This window comes from Anopheles ziemanni, chromosome 3 (assembly GCF_943734765.1).
Source record: "Anopheles ziemanni chromosome 3, idAnoZiCoDA_A2_x.2, whole genome shotgun sequence".
NCBI classification, from domain to species: domain Eukaryota; kingdom Metazoa; phylum Arthropoda; class Insecta; order Diptera; family Culicidae; genus Anopheles; species Anopheles ziemanni.
The window spans coordinates 34,593,778-34,610,123 of NC_080706.1; the positions used below are offsets into that span (position 1 = coordinate 34,593,778).

The window sequence follows — 16,346 nt, forward strand, 5'->3', positions numbered from 1 at the left end:
TAAATCATGGGACAGAACATTGAAGATTCTATTCGAAGCGCATGGTTTCTACAACTGACTCCGGGTTTTCCAGCCATAGGTCATGATTTTTTTGGTTATAAAACCGTCTGGAATATCCACAATGCTGGCAATCCACTTGCAGGTAGCGGAGTTTCTTTCGTGCATATTCGGTGACATCAGCTGTATAGCCCGGATTTAATAGCACACTACACCGAACGCATAGAGTACGCTTTATCGCAGGTTCCCTAGAATATATACAACAATCATATTCTGTAAAAACAGTTTTTGCGTTGGATTCAGTAAACTCACATCCGCAGAACCGCCTTTTTGCCAATCGATTTCGTTAACTTTCCATAGTATGCCGAAAGGTGAGGATTTTTGTCCGACATCAGCATGGCGGCTTGGTAGAGATAGTTCATTCTTTCGAAAGTTTCTCGACCGGCACAAAATTTAGATTGTTTCTTTTTATCGATTTTTGATTGTTTTTGCTCCGCCTTTGACTCCATCGCAGCGAACTTGGAAACTAAAACACAAGCGGCGTGTTGTGGACTAATTCTAGCCGGAAAGGTTTGTTTACCAAATGTGCTGAGTAGTGGCAGAATCGAGATTCGGAAGATCCGAAGATTCGATCCCTAGACGGATTCTAAAGATTCGACCCCATCTGACATTCTAAAGATTTGGGTCCCATTTGACGGATTCTAAAGATTTGATTCGATTAGGATTCGAATCAGATTTGATTGGTTTGGGACTCGATTTGATTCGATTATGACTTGATCCTAAACTGTTTGAATCGACTCACAATGATTTGAGTCGAATTAGTCACTTAACTAGTCGATCTAGAGACAATGTAATTGATTTAAGTTTACTCAAATCGAACACTAGATAGAATGTCCAATGGACATAGATTGAGTTTTTAGCGCGATTTGCAAGTGGAACCTATTTTTTACAAAGAAATACAGTAGAATGCCCATTATCCAAGTTGTTATACCCAACCAGGCCCATTTCATCAGGACCAGACCATTTTTACCGGATTCTGAATCGGATTTTGGGGATTCAGATTAGGATACACAATTTCCAAACCGACATTGATTTGTTTGCATGATGATGATGAAACTCGGGAAAAATGAAATCAGTTAGTCTGCATATTCCCTAAAAGGACTAGATTGCTCGTGTTGTTTGAATGCAATTAGAAGAATAATGTCAACGTTACTGATATTCTTATTTAAATCATTCATTGAATTAAACACATCATATGAAAAATCGGCATTAGATGAGCATTTATGATATGACGGATTGGGATTCGGATTCGAAGATCCGGATCTCAGAATGGATTTGAATCGAAAGATTCGAATCCCTGGAGGGATTCAGTTTCCCCATCACTAATGCTGAGAATGCCAACAGATGACTGTCAAAATGCAAACTCACGCTGAGAACTCACGCAGAATTGTGATCTCACCAAAAACAGTGAATTCGATTAAACGTTCGCTTGCATGACAAATATATCAGTGGTGTCCAATCGAAAAAGGATTTTTTAAAAGATAATTGAACAAATACTTTTTATGGAAAAGTACTCGTACTATCACTAAATTGTCGATCTTAATTTGGTATTCTGACAGTTTGGAATTTCTAAGCTTAATAACATTTCCGAACTAAGAATCATTCTTTAGATACCCACAATCTTTAAATAAAAGGTGTGTAGCACACGTGCATTAAATTTTTATTAAAGCGATCAGCAAAAGTGTAAGTTTTACGAATAAAAACGTAGTAAACCGACATGGTTTTACGCGAGAATCTAAAATTCAAATTATTAGCTCGGAATGACCAGCAGATGAATAATCTTCAATTGCGCAGCAACGTTCAACCGCTTTTCCAAAATGCAAACGCTACAAGTCAATTTAGTACACTCTGGTCCATTAATTAAAATTAACGTTTTCGCCATGCTCGTACCCAATAAGAGGTAATTTTATTGATATTTTCTCGTAAAAATAAACTATGATCTATCTTCTATTGCTTCTAAACAAATAGGAATGATAATAAATATACAATTCAAAATATATGTTTGCACTGTAACCGCGATGTTATAACACTTACTGGACGGACGGATAACAACAATCAAGTATACACCGATAATGAATCTACAAAAGAAAGTTTTAAATCTAAAGCAACACACGGAATACTGCCTCGTTCAGCCGCAAAGAAAAACCCTCAGGGCACTTTGCGGCCGTTAAACCACACCAAAGTGTACCACCTTGATGTTGGGAATTTTCTTCTCTTCCTCTTTCTTCTCAATTTCACCGTTTCCATTGCCAATCAGATCTGGAAACAAAGAAAGGAATATTTTATGTCACACTACTGGCCAGTATCACAAAGCATCTATATCGATCGAGCTCGATCGAACGAATGGTACCTTGCATTGGTGTAAAATCCTTCAGATAATCCTCGTTCGGATGGCACAGGGGTAAACTTTCTGCCAGCTCACGCTTCGGGTCGGCGATGGGAAATGGCCCCCCGTACCCAACCGGACCTGGCGGCATCGGTTGCTTTCGGAGCTTCTCTACCATGAGCTTTTCTTTGCGGGGTATCTCCTGCCGTTAAAAAAAACGATCGTATTACTTGAGAAAACGACGTTCAGCCGGCGTCGTATGTGTTACTCTATCCTTACCGGTACGACAGCTACCGTGACGGTGTCGGAAAATTTGACCTTATTCTTCTCTCCACCGTCTCGTTTGGTGCTGTTGATGGCAGACGAGGATGACGAGGCACCACTGCTACCACCACCGCCGCCACCACCTCCAGCCAGGTTAATCGCTCCGGATCCTGGACCTCCTCCTTCGTTTCGGACAGCTCCCGACGACGGTTGGAGTGCACCAACGCTACTCGAGCTGTTCGAGAGGATAGATGCCGTTGGAGCGTCCAACTTTTTACGCGTCCCGTACTTGCCCGTGCCGGCCGTCGCAAGCTGTAGTTCAAACGGTGGTTGCTGATGCTGCTGCTGTTGTAGTTGGGATTTGGAAGGAATGTTACCGGAGATCAACGGATACTGGTGGATGATGGTTCGGGGTGCATTGTTGCTGTTGGAGCTGCTTGTCGGTGCACCGCCACTGGTGTTGAACCACGACGACGACGGCGACGACGAGGAGGCGGACAGTAGCGGCGGCTTGCGTGCTGCTCCTCCACCAACCGTACGCCGCACAAAGTCCGGTTCGTCTTGTACTAACGGTATGCCGATCGTCTGATCGAGTACGCTATGAGCGCCTGATGGTCCAACTAGCCCTCCACCGGCCAACGATTGCGCGACCCCGTAGGACGATGACGAAGAAGGTCCCGCAAATGGACCGCCCATTGAAGGCTTAGGAACAACATCGATTACAATATGCTGCTGCTGCTGCTGCGATTGAAGCTGGTGCATATGATGATCCGGGTGGTGGAAGGCGGGTAGACCGGCGGTTCGGGTACTCGCTAGCGATGGCTCACCACCGTAAGCCGCCACGGGAACACCACGGTGCGCTAGTGCGCTCGTCGAAACATCCAGCTGATCCATCGACAGACTGTTGGCGGTGGAGGAGTAAAGCCGATACCGGGCAGCTTTCTCTCGGGGATTCATAAGATTGCGCGGCCGATGGAGCGGAAGGCCTGGCGCTACCATTCCACCCGACGTCTGTGCATAAGCGACCCCCCCTTCATCACCCAGTAGCAGCAAATTGCTGGAACTCAACGATTTGCCTTTCATTTTCGTTTCCACCATCCGGGACTGCTGCTGTTTGGAGAGTTTCAACGCCATTGCCGTCTGGCTGCGCTGTATGGCAAATGGTGGTGCGACTGGTTTGTGCTGGGGCGTTTTGCTTGGCTTCGCAATGTACGGCAACGGGGGTCGATCTTGGTGGACGAAGAATTCTTTCCCATTACTGGCGGGCGGTAGTCTAGAGGCACCTCCTCCACTGATAGGAGCGACCCTCGGCGGAGGACTTTCGAATCTCGGTTTGCTCGGTTGCTCGCCCGTTTTAGGCAGCGGCGGATGCGCCAGTGCGTGCCTTGCCTTTGAACGGTCATTTTGTTCATTCCATTGTTGGATTTGGGAAGACTTCGATGAGCCGGAGGAGGTAGAAAACGTTCGGAAGCTACCTTCGGTGGCATCAGCCCGTGAATGGTGCTGTTTGTCCTGGAATGTCCTTTCCTTTCGAATTGAGTAATGGTCAGCCCCCCCATTAACTCCATTCGTCGCCGTCGCAGGCCGCCTTCGAACAATTGCGCTTCTTCCGTGATCTGCTTCAACTGCATCGTCCTCCACCTCACCGACCATTTCTTCTTCGTCCTCGGTGGTCCGTTCGCCTTCGACACCATTGTTCCTAGTCTCTTCTTCGTCCTCGTCGTCATCGTCGTCATCGAAACTGTCCGCACACAATGAGCAGGACGAGTTAGAGCAAAGCGAGTCTAAAAGGAAAGCGGAAAGAAATTAATGTGTGAACAAAATCAAGTGACAATTGCGGATAATATATTCCATTGCAAACATACGTTCACTGTCGCTCCGATCGGTGCAGATGCGGTTAATGTCATCCACCTTCCGTAATGCTTCCCTGGCAAGCTCTACGTCTCCGTCCGTTTTCGCCTTGTCGTGCAGCTTGAGAAACAAGTCCGCATCGTTGATGTCGATGGCCAAGCTAAACGCTTTGTTGTACGATCGGTTCCGTAGCAGGTAGTGGAAGAACTTGAGTGTTATGTCATTCACCTGGTCGCCAAACTCGAGCTCCGTCTCGTAGCATAGCGACTTGACCGGCACCAGAAAGCTCCCGAGTGCCTTCTGCAGCTGCAGTTCTCGCTCCGTACCGAGCGGTTGCTTAAAAATGTAGTTCGCTATCCTATGCAGCGACAGCAGACACATGGCCCCGTACGTGTCCCAGTTAAGGCTGAGCAGGATGTTGATCGCCTTTTCGACCTGGTTCAGCGAGATGTACTTGTGCACCAGCACGTCCGCCGTCAGCCCGGACGTGTGTACGTCGCCTTTTAACCCCGAACCGCCGACGACCCGTACGCACGCCAGTGGACCCTGCTCGAAGGCGCAGAACAGAAACGAATCGGTCGTCGCGTACTTTTCGCCGTGGTTCGCTAGTTCCGGCTTTTTGCTCCAACACAAGCGTGCCAAATTGATTGACGGTGCATGGTGGCCGAGGAAGTAGTTGGACAGATCGTACGTGCCGGACGGTATGCCATCCTCGGATTCACTCAGCAGCTGCATCCGGACGCATGATAGCGCGATATCGAAGCACTGCAGTTGACACTTTTCGTTCGCGATCATCACCACCGAGGAGTCGCTGTGCCAGGCCACGTATGTGGGAATCTGTGGAAGTAGGACGCATCGTAAAAATTATGGTCATCAAAATAAGTTTTTTGAGCACGAATTTCAAAACAAATATGAAATTTGGATGAAATCAATGCATTCTTCAGCATGTAGAAGCAATACTGTGATCCTGGAATACTTACAAAAGCGGCCTTTACGAGATGCGTTATACCACGGCCCTCATCGAACAGAACGATCGAGCCATCGATGCAACCAAGCATAAGCTTCTCGTGGTCCGGGCTGAGAGCATTACAGCACACCTGTGTCTGCAGCGGAATGGAGGTAACCGCGACGCGGCGCATTTTGGTTTTATTGATCTGATAAATGCAACTGTCGATCGTGACTTCTCCCTAAAAAAGAAAAATACTGCTTCAGGGTTCAAAACGATAAAATAGTCAATCGGAGATACCTTCTTGGAGATCTTCTGCTCAACGCAGTGCACCTGATAATCATTCATGAGCGAAAACTCCACGGAAATAGGATCGTACTCCGTCCAGTAGTAGCACAGCAGCTCCATCCGGGCCCCGTTCAGTTTGTACACGTGCAGGTTTGCTCGATCCTGATCCTTCACCGTCGGACGCCACGGGTACACCTCGTTCTGGGACGATTTGGTCCACACGATAACCAGGTTGAGACTGCTGCTGCATACCAGGCGCTTCGGGACCTTGCGCGTGGTCGTGCCGGTGCCGCTGAGCAGCACGTTGTAGATCTTCGGATCCATTAGGCTAATCTTTTCGAGGTTATTTTTCTTCGCGGTCGGCTTCTGCAGCTGCACGAACGTGATTTGATTCTCGTTGTACGCCACCAGGATGTGGTTCTGTGTGATCACCACGTCGGTGATGTGTTCGGAGATCAACTTCCCGATCAGATACTTGTCGAAATAGATCCGGTTGATGTCCCCGGTGAACGGGTTGATCGATACGTGCACCAGCAGACCGTTGGCGAGCATCAGCTGCAGGAGGACACTGTTCTTCCATTTGCAGTACACCAGTCGCTTCTGTCGCAGCTCGTCCTCTAGCAGCCGCAACGAGTGGCGCAATTTGTTCGGTTTCTTGTTGTCCAGACTCCATTTGAGGCCGCGAGATTCACAGTAGCTTCGTTTTCCTTCGATCAGCACCGTTCGGCTTGGATCGACTTTTTTTTCGCAGTATCTGCAAGATACCGTAGATGCAGGCGCAATCAATATCACATGATGGATATAATTTGTGGACGGTGCACATGCTTTTGTAAACACAGTATTCAACTTCGTTACTTCCATCCCAGGTATACATTGTTGGTAAGTTAAACTTAACTTGACTAGGGTGTGAAAGCTGAATACAAACTCTAACAGGCAATGTTGCCAATTCGAACATTCCTGAGATCCAACTTAAACATTTTTAAAAGCCTTAGTACACCAACTCAATTGTGTTTCACAACTTTTATACAAAACCAATTGAATCTGAACATTTTACATAAGAAAATAATAAATCGTTTTCAAGATAGAGGACAGCTGGCGTCAATGTGTCATAATTTACTCTCATTTTTGTAAATTTCCATGTCTATGAAGGTTATGTGTAGTCTTGGCAATAATTTATTGACTAGCTCCTTAGCCAATACTTTACGTTTATTAGATTTTAAGAAATATCACCATGTTTTGATCCATAAACAAAGCTAATACTACAAGTTTTCTAATATATTGAACATGTTGACTACCAATATCAAAAGATTCTACAGTTTATAAGAACTCATAAAAAATGGAAAAAAACTAAGCCAATCACACAAATTTTTAAAGAACCCCATTTTTATGGTAGGTTGTACAAAAAATTAAAAGAAATAAATAATTTATTGAATAAGCCCTTGATTTCCAATACGCAAGCAATTTGCAAACCACTGTGTTCATTACTACAAATGATTTGTAGAATAAAAATTCTTCTTTTTGCGTTGCTGCGTTGAACCTGCTGATGTGATCATTCCAAATGGATGATCATTTTTGGAACATCGTACCGAAAATTAAAAAAAAAACTTTTACACGCATATTACGTATTTGCTGGAAAAGTTCGTTACATAAGTAAGTTTATAATACATTTAAAGCACATTTATATAACTTGACGAAATATATCAAGAAATTCCAAAGATATGAAACAATCAATTTGCATAATCGATACATTGTTGCGCTTATCACACGTTCTTCATGGCCATACCATCATATACTATAGGATCGTTATCATCGACATAGTAGCAGTGTACAGATATGTGAATGAACAAGTGAAGCTTGGCGGACATATCCCTTTGCCAACGAGTGGGGCCCACGAAAGGGTTTGCTGGCTGGATGGATCATGGGTGCATGTGTCGTTCGCAATGACCTTTACCGGGCCACCCCGTTCGCCGCTGGGCCATCGGGTGGTATATAATAATAATGAACGAACGGTACATTTTAATTGCAGATCACGATCGCACGCATCCGCATCGTCCGCGGGCCGCTGTTGTTGTGTCGAGCAAAGGGTGCACTGCACCACCGACAGCATTGAACAACATTGCATATATACGGACGGCGGCGACGACGATCGTCAAAGCATAAATATGTGTGCACTCCACACTCTTGGCTGGTAAACGAGAAGCTCGCGTGGTTATCGAGCTCTATAGCGTGATTGATGATACGGTGGCAGCATAAACCAGGCTATGCTGATGCCACATTTCGTTGCATAAACAGAATGTTTCATTTCACTAAAATTGTAGAAAAGCAAAAGCTGATCTTTCTTAAATAAAAAAATTAACATTACATCCAACATTGAATCTTCCATAGCAGCACATTTATACAACGACCAAAAAACAAACTCATAATTTGAGATGGATCGTCTTGGATCGTCCTCCGGCTCCGAAGGGGACGCGGCGATCTTTTTTTATTCAACACACCTTAATTGTGTGTATTTTGCTAGTTGGAGCGGGGAAAACAATGATTGAAACACTTTTCATATTTAAAGCTGGCGGAGCTGGATATTCCCTTTCCAGGCAGTGTGGATGGAGGGCTGCGGCCTACCTCCCTTCGCGGAGTAGCGCATCGTAAAAAGCTGATTTCGTGTATTGCTATTTTGGTTTTCGTGGTGCCTTGTTTTAGGCTGTGCTTTTTGGCCTGCCGTTACAACACATAGAGCCGTTTACTTCCCACACCCATTGGGGTTCGCCAAAGTAAGCAAAGTAGGCAGTGGGAAGATGCCAACCACCCAGAGGGAAGCGAAACCGTCACAACATCACATCCAAAGACAATAGATTAAGAGCAGTGCAATCTCTCGCGGTGCTTTTTTTTTCCTCCTTTTGATTCAATCTCCGAGACATTCCGAGCCTGCAGAATTAATGGAAAGATGCACGACTTTGCCAGTTGCAAACGGTGGGAAATTTAAAAAAATAAATAAATAATTAAAACGCAAACTCGCGGCAGACGAGTGCGTAATCGATTAGGAAATCTACTTTTACGCAGCATGCCCCGCCACACACACTCTATCTCTGAGATGAAGCAAGGATTATCTTCCATATCACGACGCTTACTTTGTTGTCCCAAGATCGGTGTCCTGTATGCAGATGTCCTCCCTGGTGGACCAGAAGCGCAGTTCGGTGAGTAGCGTTAACATGGTGTGGTTCAGAGGGGCGATGCACGGTACGACGGGTGGTTCGTATGTAAACAACGGTGCACGCAACACGTTTCACGTTTGACTCGTCATTTGGTTGGCCATCACTGTCGCCCGCTCGCTATTTCCTTATTGCCTCGCTTCTCTTACAGGACGCTTCGAACTGAAGAACCGTGGTGAGGCAACGATAAAACGGGGAACCCTTTTTCACGTACACTAGTTCCACCGACAATACCGTCGCTGACGACGATGCAGCAGCAGCAGCAACAAGTGGCCCTTGGCGATCATTATTATTTGATCGTTTTTGAACCAATACACTCAAATATCCACACAAAACACTTTGGAAGAGGAATGTGTGACCCGGAAGGCACGGGCTGCACGGGCTACACGGGTAAGATAAACTTCTAGCTTTCAATTTACCAACACACTTGATCACTTTCTTTTTCACATATCCACGATGAAGCGATCTTCCCGCGAACGATCCGAATTTATGACTACCTGTTGAATGTAACCGAGAGCGCGACTCAATTAGGGAGCCATCTTTATACGCGTTCCGTAGGTTGACTGTGACTGTGCCGCTGTCAGTTTGGCGTTTCACGCGATCGCGATCGCGAGTAGACCGTGGGTTCTCCCCCGCCCGAAACCGCGAATTTCCACCTGCCGGCTCCAGCGATCGTTGCATCATTCCGTAACAATGCCTCGCGCACCTTCGCGACCAGGTGAAATCCGTTTACATGGTACGATTGGGATTGAATTCAATCTGCCGCGAGTGAAACACCGCGCAACAATGTAGCTGCAGTTTGCAGATAAATAATTGATCGTGCATTTGTACCTACATTTTAAAAAGCGGTTTCATCAAACGACTCTCAGTGAAAACTATGATAGATACAACAATTTGTTGAGAAGACATGTAACGTTTGCATTTCGGGTTTAGTTGTACTTTGTTTCTGCCATTGTTGAGCTCATTTTGTTGAATTCGTTGAAAAGTACTTCATTATTTTGTTTACACTTACGGTCAGCTGGTTCCCCGGGTCGTTGTTTATCGACAGGTTCTGTCTCGCCTAGTCGTTTGAATAATGAGTCTATGGTATCAAATATCACAAACGCACTCATTTATTACTGATTTCATTCGAACACTTGAAAAAAGATACAGACGATTCTGCAATGAATATTTTGAAACTCCCGGCACACGAGACGATCAACAAGCTTTGATGACAAGCAAACACAAGGTGATACACAATGAGGTTAGTTAGCTACTATCCGTATGACGTTCCTCGACCACTATTTCGAACATGACATCGCGCACGATCTTCGTCTCCTTGGCTCTTCAAGAAAAGATAGAATGTTCTGTGAAATTATTCAGCTTATGCACTGACTTCAACAGAATTAATCCGATAGAATCGGGCTGCCAATTTTCATACATTTCACGTCAAAGGTTCAGTTCCTTTGATATGTTCCAGTTCCAGTAATATCCCAAAGAGAACCTTTCTGCACTTTCCTACCAAAGGTATACATGCCTTCCAAAAAGAACCTTTCCAAGTGTATTTTTGGTAGGCATGGACTCCTCATAACCTACCAATATTTTTTTTTTTTTTTTTGGGTGGCCGCAGTGGAAAGAGGTACTGGATGTCAAACCTTTGTTTGTTTACTGTTTACTGTTTACCGTGCAACTCTGGCCAACTAGCAAGCATTCGACCGTGTTTTTACCAGCGTATTCGTTGTTTCATTAGTTGTTAGATTTTTCTTATAGCCGTTGTTACCGGGTGTAACATAGTATCGGTGGCCAGTGGTCGATAGCAGCGCTTGGATCGACCGACTCGGGGTGGTTAACCGGGACCGGGTTAACTCGCACCAGACAGTAAGTTCGTGTGTAAGAACTAGTGATGAGTCTTACGATTCTTTTCACGGATCGACCCGGAATCGAGTCCGTCCCTAGAAGAATCGATTCCGACCCGTAGGTGCAACGAGTTCGGGTCGACCCGAACCAACGGGTCGAACTCGCATATGGACAGCTGCACCTACTGGTCGACCCGGAGTCGTTGCACCTACGGGTCGACCCGAACTCGTTGCACCTACGGGTCGACCCGAACCAACGGGTCGAACTCGCATATGGGCAGCTGCACCTACTGGTCGACCCGGAATCGTTGCACCCACGGGTCGACCCGAACTCGTTGCACCTACGGGTCGACCCGAACCAACGGGTCGAACTCGCATATGGGCAGCTGCACCTACCGGTCGACCCGGAGTCGTTGCACCTACGGGTCGACCCGAACTCGTTGCACCCACGGGTCGACCCGGAGTCGTTGGAATCGAGAGTTCGACCCGGAGCGCTCCGGGTCGGTTACGGATCGCTCCGACCCGATAGGTTCGGGTCGACCCGCTCATCACTAGTAAGAACCCACAGCAGAGTTCTTACTGATCATGATTTTTCCGCGCTTTTCACACATTTCAGTGTCTCGAGAAGGAGGAAGAAGCGGCTTGAAATAAGCATCAACGCATTCTACGTATTTTCACTGGACATGACGGAGTGGTGCTGCACATCGTACATCGAAGGAGCCTGCTACGATCCGTGGTCGCTGTTTGCCAGCACGAACCAGAGGAGGGATCGGACACACGAACATTTCCCCTGATTGCCTTCCGAACCGGACGATATGTATATAATATTATCGATGTATCAAAATAATAAAACAATCAAAAATATTTTCCTGCATGAAAATAATTATTTTGGGAAAGAAAAGATATCCTGAACCCAGCTCATATACAGTCTGTTCTCGAGTTACGCGGATTCGGAGATACGCGGTTTTCAAAATTTGACAGTAGATTGGGTTTATTACATCGATTTAAATTCCTGAGATGTACAACCACTCGAATATATATGTAAATTACACATTTGCATAACTTACGCTTTTTATTTCGTTTGTTGCAATTTATGTTGTTTGAATACGCTTGCATTGCATTCATATCAATGGACAAAGAAATTTTTTGAATATTCTATGATACATGTACACAAGAGCTCGATCTCTTAACTCCTAGTATAAACTATGTGTCAAGCAATATTCGAGATACGCGGAAATTCGAGATACGCGGATTTCTCTGGTCCCCATTATCCGCGTAAGTCGGAAACTGACTGTAATCTACTACGAATGGGTATACGTTTTTGCCACGTATAGTTAGAAATAGGTGTTTTAAACGCACAGTCACGTCGTCAAAACTGTTCTCTTTTGAGGTGTCCCGCAAGTATAAAGAGAATTGTTTTACCCTTCTTTTCAGAAGCCGTTTTACGCCTAGATTGCATAGGAAATCTGCTGCAAAAGAAGAGGGAAAAGAATTCTGAAAAGAAGAGCGGGCAGTTCTGAAGAGAATTCTTTTACCCCAAAATAACGCCAAAATTTCTCGTTGGGCGGTATAGTCCCAGGTTAGGGTTTTGTTGGCAGGATCGCTGAAAGTGACCTCATTTTTTTTAGAATTTTCCACGTTTGCTCAATCCTTTGATATTCTTCTACTATACAGAGAAATCTTCTATCAATAATATTAGTGATATCAAACCAATATCGAACACAGGGGCTCACAACCTCGACGGCGTGGGTTCGAATTCCAACCGCGGCCGGAAGAAGAAAAAATCGAGAAATTTTTAAATCACGAAATTTTCTGACGATTAACTTATAACAGTTGGAAACAGACCAATGACAGATCTGAGAATAGGGTATCGATATAAATATAGTACTGCCACGTTTTGAAACCATTAATGTTCGAAATTAATGTTCTAACTGACATTTCAAATAACAACCGCGATGCTTGCCTTGCTGTGCAAACCTTGACCTCTGTCATACCGCCACGTGGACAAGCAAAATGGTTGACAAGAAAAGTGACAATTTCATACCTTCAGATCTACATAGCTTGCTCGACTCCATTCGACAATCCGACATCCGGCTCGACTGGTCGCCATAATCTATCACACAATTTATTTCTGATTTTAGAGCTGTAAACCACCCGCCCCGGTGGTAAGTAAATGTGCGTTCGATCGTTGGTCCGTCCATCCGTAGGTTTACCGCACGTTTATCCGGCCATCCATTGATATATCGGTTGGAATTCGTTCCGGATCGTCTTGTCGTATCGGTCGGTCAAAATCGTTTGTGAATTGTGTGACTGCAGCTCTCGCTTGCGATAATTAAAGCTGCTACAACACTTAACAGGGAAACCCCGTTCCTGGCTTAAGTTTTGTTAACTAGTAGGCAGCGAAAGATCGCCTTGATTCGTGCACACGAGGCGTAAATAAATTGTCGAGCTGTCAAAGCTGCGAATGTAAAGAGCGTTTGCAAAAGCGTGAATAGTTCTTGTTTCGTGCAACCGGACAAACGGGGCAATAGTGCCAAGCCAGTATTGCGAATTATCGTGCAGCTAGAGTGTCGACAAAGTGCAGCTGCACCAGAAGTGGCAATCCAAGCAAAAAAAAAACGAGTAAAATAAAATTATTCGTTCGCCAACCTAGCGCAACGTAAAGAGGGAAGCCGGCGAAGTGGCGAGACACACCGTTCAGGTACCAGCTGTGTGAGAAAACGAGACAAATAGGTGCGAGCCGAACAAAGAGGGAAGATAAGACCTTTTTTCGAGCATCCCGAGGAAAAGACAGCAGTCGTCGCTCGAGAAAATCCTAGATCGGCGAAAATTTTCTTCGTTCAAGAAGTGCAATCCACCAGCAAATCCGGACGTCCAATGTCAGAACCTCAGTCTTCGTTGCTTCTGAAGAAACAACTGGCAGGTAGGTGGTACAAAAGCGAACCGAGTCGGGAAGAAAAGTGTCTACCGCCGTCCATAATGGCATCATAACGATAGGGAAAAGAAGTTTTTACCGGCAAATTTCTCATGCTCGGTTTCGCTGGGATGGAAATTAATCAATAAGGAATTTGCCAACTACTTTACCGAACCCCGTGCCAAAGGTGCCTCCAGTGTAGAGCAGTATCAGTGCCGTTTCTTATCGGTTTGTCTTAATATTCCAAACAAATTACACGAGCACATAACAACGTTGGTGACTAGTGGTCAGCAAAGCGACGCAGTGTAGAGCTAACCCCTTTAACTCTATGGAAGGCAAGCAGACACCGGGTAGTGCGTCTTTGAACTTTTCAAGGAAACTTCTTCGCTGTTGCTTTCGACCGTTCCGCGATTCACGCATTACATATTTGCCTCATTAGCTTCGCCGAACATTGCACACGCTTTCCTTCCGTCTGGGGAATAGTTTCTTTGCCGTGTTCTTTTTTTGACAGAAAAAAGAAAAGGGGCTGCTGGAGACTGGTCCTTTCTACTGTGCGACAGATGGGTCGTCGCTGGTGCCATTGCCCTCTTCGCTATGTGTAACCTTTGTGAAAGTGAAACAGAAAAAAAATATCAAAAAGGACATGCCTGCTACGGTCAGACAGTTAGAATGGGCTGGAAATGTCGGGGAACTTATTTGGAGAGATTGTGAAACGATTTCATCTTTTCTTGCAGAAAAAAAGCATTATTTTTATTCCTCATGAATAAAAACGTTGTATGTGTATGTGTGTGTACAAAATAGAATTTTATAAGAAAAATTCAAAGTCATCGTCGGGGAGAGCTTTCGAGAATTTCCGGAAGTCCGAATGGTGAAAAAGAAGATGAACGCAAAATACGTTAATCACTGTAATATGATGAAATATGTTGCAAACTTCGAACACGGTGTCGTGAATGGCAATGGATGGGTTATTTAAATAGACTTTCATATGTTGTTTTTTAAATAGCTGCTTCAATTATTGTTTCTTTCCTTCTGTCATTTTAGAGCTAAGCAAAAATCCTGTGGAAGGATTTTCGGCCGGTTTAATCGATGATAATGATATCTTTCGATGGGAAGTGCTGATCATTGGTCCACCAGATACTTTATAGTAAGTATAAAGCAAAACATGAACGAAAAGCGCCAGATTTACCCAGTAATCCGGCTTTGTGAAAATAGTTCTATTACAATATTTTATTTTATGTTTTTCAAAATCAGACAACGAATGGTTTAAACTTAAACTGAAATGTTAAGTTAAGAATTACAAACAGTATAAGCTTAACGAGATTTCCGCTTTGGTTGATTATCACGTACGCAGATGACAATATTAGTACGCCGTAAAGTTGTTTTTATAACACCATTCATTTAGAGAGGTATGATGAAGGAACCACTTAACGTGTTATTAATTCTGATTTCATTAGCTGTTCGTAAAAATTCAAATTTCTTTTGTATGAAATTAAAGACGCAGACGCTGTGTCATTATCAATATGCGGAGCAGTTTCGTATAATCAACATATAATTTAGAAGTATTTCTTGTCCACGTTGGTCGATCTCCTCATTACATACGTTTGTCATTTGCAATAGTTATGAATTTTTAAAACATTAGCGATACAAGTAAATAGTACCTCACAGAGAAAGCACCTGCTATCACATCCATCGATACTGGTGTCCTATTAGTGAGGAAAAGTAAACCATTGATTACCTCACCTTAAAGGTCCTTTGGATAGCCAATTGTCCTTTGGATCGGTGAGTGATCACACACAAATATACTCATTGTATGCATTTTGACAGTAGGTCCTTTTGTTAACAACCTTAGTCATTGGTTAACAAGAAAACTATCATGTTATCTGTTTCTGTTTTAGCGAGGGCGGATTCTTCAAGGCTCATCTGCACTTCCCGAAGGAGTATCCGCTGAGACCACCGCGCATGAAGTTTGTGACAGAGATCTGGCACCCGAACATCGACCGCAATGGAGACGTTTGCATCAGCATCCTGCACGAGCCGGGCGATGACAAGTGGGGTTACGAGAAGGCGTCGGAGCGCTGGCTACCGGTCCACACGGTCGAAACGATCCTGATATCGGTCATATCGATGCTTGCCGATCCGAATGACGAATCGCCGGCCAACGTCGACGCGGCGAAGGAGTGGCGGGAGGCGTATCCGGAATTCAAACGGAAGGTAGCGCGATGTGTTCGAAAGAGTCAGGAAGATTGTTAGTAGCATTTATATAATACTTTTTTTAATTGTCTTATATTTATTAATTAATTATTGTACGATTACACTTACCTTAAATGAACGAAAGAAAAGCATTGAAAGGATCAAGTATCGCTATCGTCTACTACTCTTGCAAACTCTTGTATCGACTATCACTATGTACTATTTAAAATTACTGCAACTACCACTATTACCACTAAAATAGTTTGCATCCCTGGGCCGGAGGGATGCCAATGGAGCTTTTGGTAAGAGTAAGGTGGTCAAGGGAAGAACGATGTTCGTCAATCTGGCGCGATGAAACGACCGGAAAGAAAAGTAAGCCTGTTGTTGCAGAGAACGGTTGTGTCTCATGAACCCATGGCATGGGGGAACGGGCCTCAATGCCAGGACTAGATTGGACGGTTAGGACTGT

The 16,346-nt window shown here is 44.7% G+C and overlaps 3 protein-coding genes across 4 annotated transcripts; 1 reads left to right on the forward strand and 2 right to left on the reverse strand.

Annotated features, from left to right (window-relative positions):
* Positions 1–188: 188 nt before the first annotated feature.
* Positions 189–530, reverse strand: LOC131288843 (uncharacterized). The gene is made up of 2 exons (XM_058318021.1): positions 310–530; positions 189–270 (listed from the first exon to the last, which is right to left on the reverse strand). The coding sequence occupies exons 1-2, from the start codon at positions 504–506 to the stop codon at positions 264–266; spliced, it is 204 nt and encodes a 67-aa protein (XP_058174004.1). The 5' UTR covers positions 507–530; the 3' UTR covers positions 189–263.
* Positions 531–1,953: 1,423 nt separating this feature from the next.
* Positions 1,954–9,610, reverse strand: LOC131288840 (WD repeat-containing and planar cell polarity effector protein fritz). Its single transcript, XM_058318018.1, has 7 exons — positions 8,858–9,610; positions 5,745–6,486; positions 5,479–5,685; positions 4,513–5,335; positions 2,663–4,431; positions 2,408–2,585; positions 1,954–2,316 (listed from the first exon to the last, which is right to left on the reverse strand). The coding sequence occupies exons 1-7, from the start codon at positions 8,938–8,940 to the stop codon at positions 2,225–2,227; spliced, it is 3,894 nt and encodes a 1,297-aa protein (XP_058174001.1). The 5' UTR covers positions 8,941–9,610; the 3' UTR covers positions 1,954–2,224.
* Positions 9,611–12,860: 3,250 nt separating this feature from the next.
* LOC131288958 (ubiquitin-conjugating enzyme E2 G1) lies at positions 12,861–16,058 on the forward strand. Of its 2 annotated transcripts, XM_058318143.1 has the most exons (4): positions 12,883–12,938; positions 13,131–13,696; positions 14,729–14,831; positions 15,583–16,058. In XM_058318143.1, the coding sequence occupies exons 2-4, from the start codon at positions 13,651–13,653 to the stop codon at positions 15,935–15,937; spliced, it is 504 nt and encodes a 167-aa protein (XP_058174126.1). In that variant the 5' UTR covers positions 12,883–12,938; positions 13,131–13,650; the 3' UTR covers positions 15,938–16,058. The 2 variants fall into 2 exon arrangements, with proteins under 2 accessions (XP_058174125.1, XP_058174126.1); XM_058318142.1 differs by having other exon boundaries at positions 12,861–13,696.
* Positions 16,059–16,346: the final 288 nt, after the last annotated feature.

What these genes read in the sequence shown, in the direction of transcription:
- LOC131288843 (XM_058318021.1), bottom strand. Translation starts at nt 506, where the DNA reads ATGGAGTCAAAGGCGGAGCAAAAACAATCAAAAATCGATAAAAAGAAA.
- LOC131288840 (XM_058318018.1), bottom strand. Translation starts at nt 8,940, where the DNA reads ATGTTAACGCTACTCACCGAACTGCGCTTCTGGTCCACCAGGGAGGAC. An exon ending in ATCTCGTAAAGGCCGCTTTT is followed by an intron (nt 5,336 to 5,478) that starts GTAAGTATTCCA and finishes CTACTTCCACAG; the next exon opens with ATTCCCACATACGTGGCCTG. An exon ending in GGATTTTACACCAATGCAAG is followed by an intron (nt 2,317 to 2,407) that starts GTACCATTCGTT and finishes CTTTGTTTCCAG; the next exon opens with ATCTGATTGGCAATGGAAAC.
- LOC131288958 (XM_058318142.1), top strand. Translation starts at nt 13,651, where the DNA reads ATGTCAGAACCTCAGTCTTCGTTGCTTCTGAAGAAACAACTGGCAG. An exon ending in TCTGAAGAAACAACTGGCAG is followed by an intron (nt 13,697 to 14,728) that starts GTAGGTGGTACA and finishes CTGTCATTTTAG; the next exon opens with AGCTAAGCAAAAATCCTGTG. An exon ending in GGTCCACCAGATACTTTATA is followed by an intron (nt 14,832 to 15,582) that starts GTAAGTATAAAG and finishes TTTCTGTTTTAG; the next exon opens with CGAGGGCGGATTCTTCAAGG.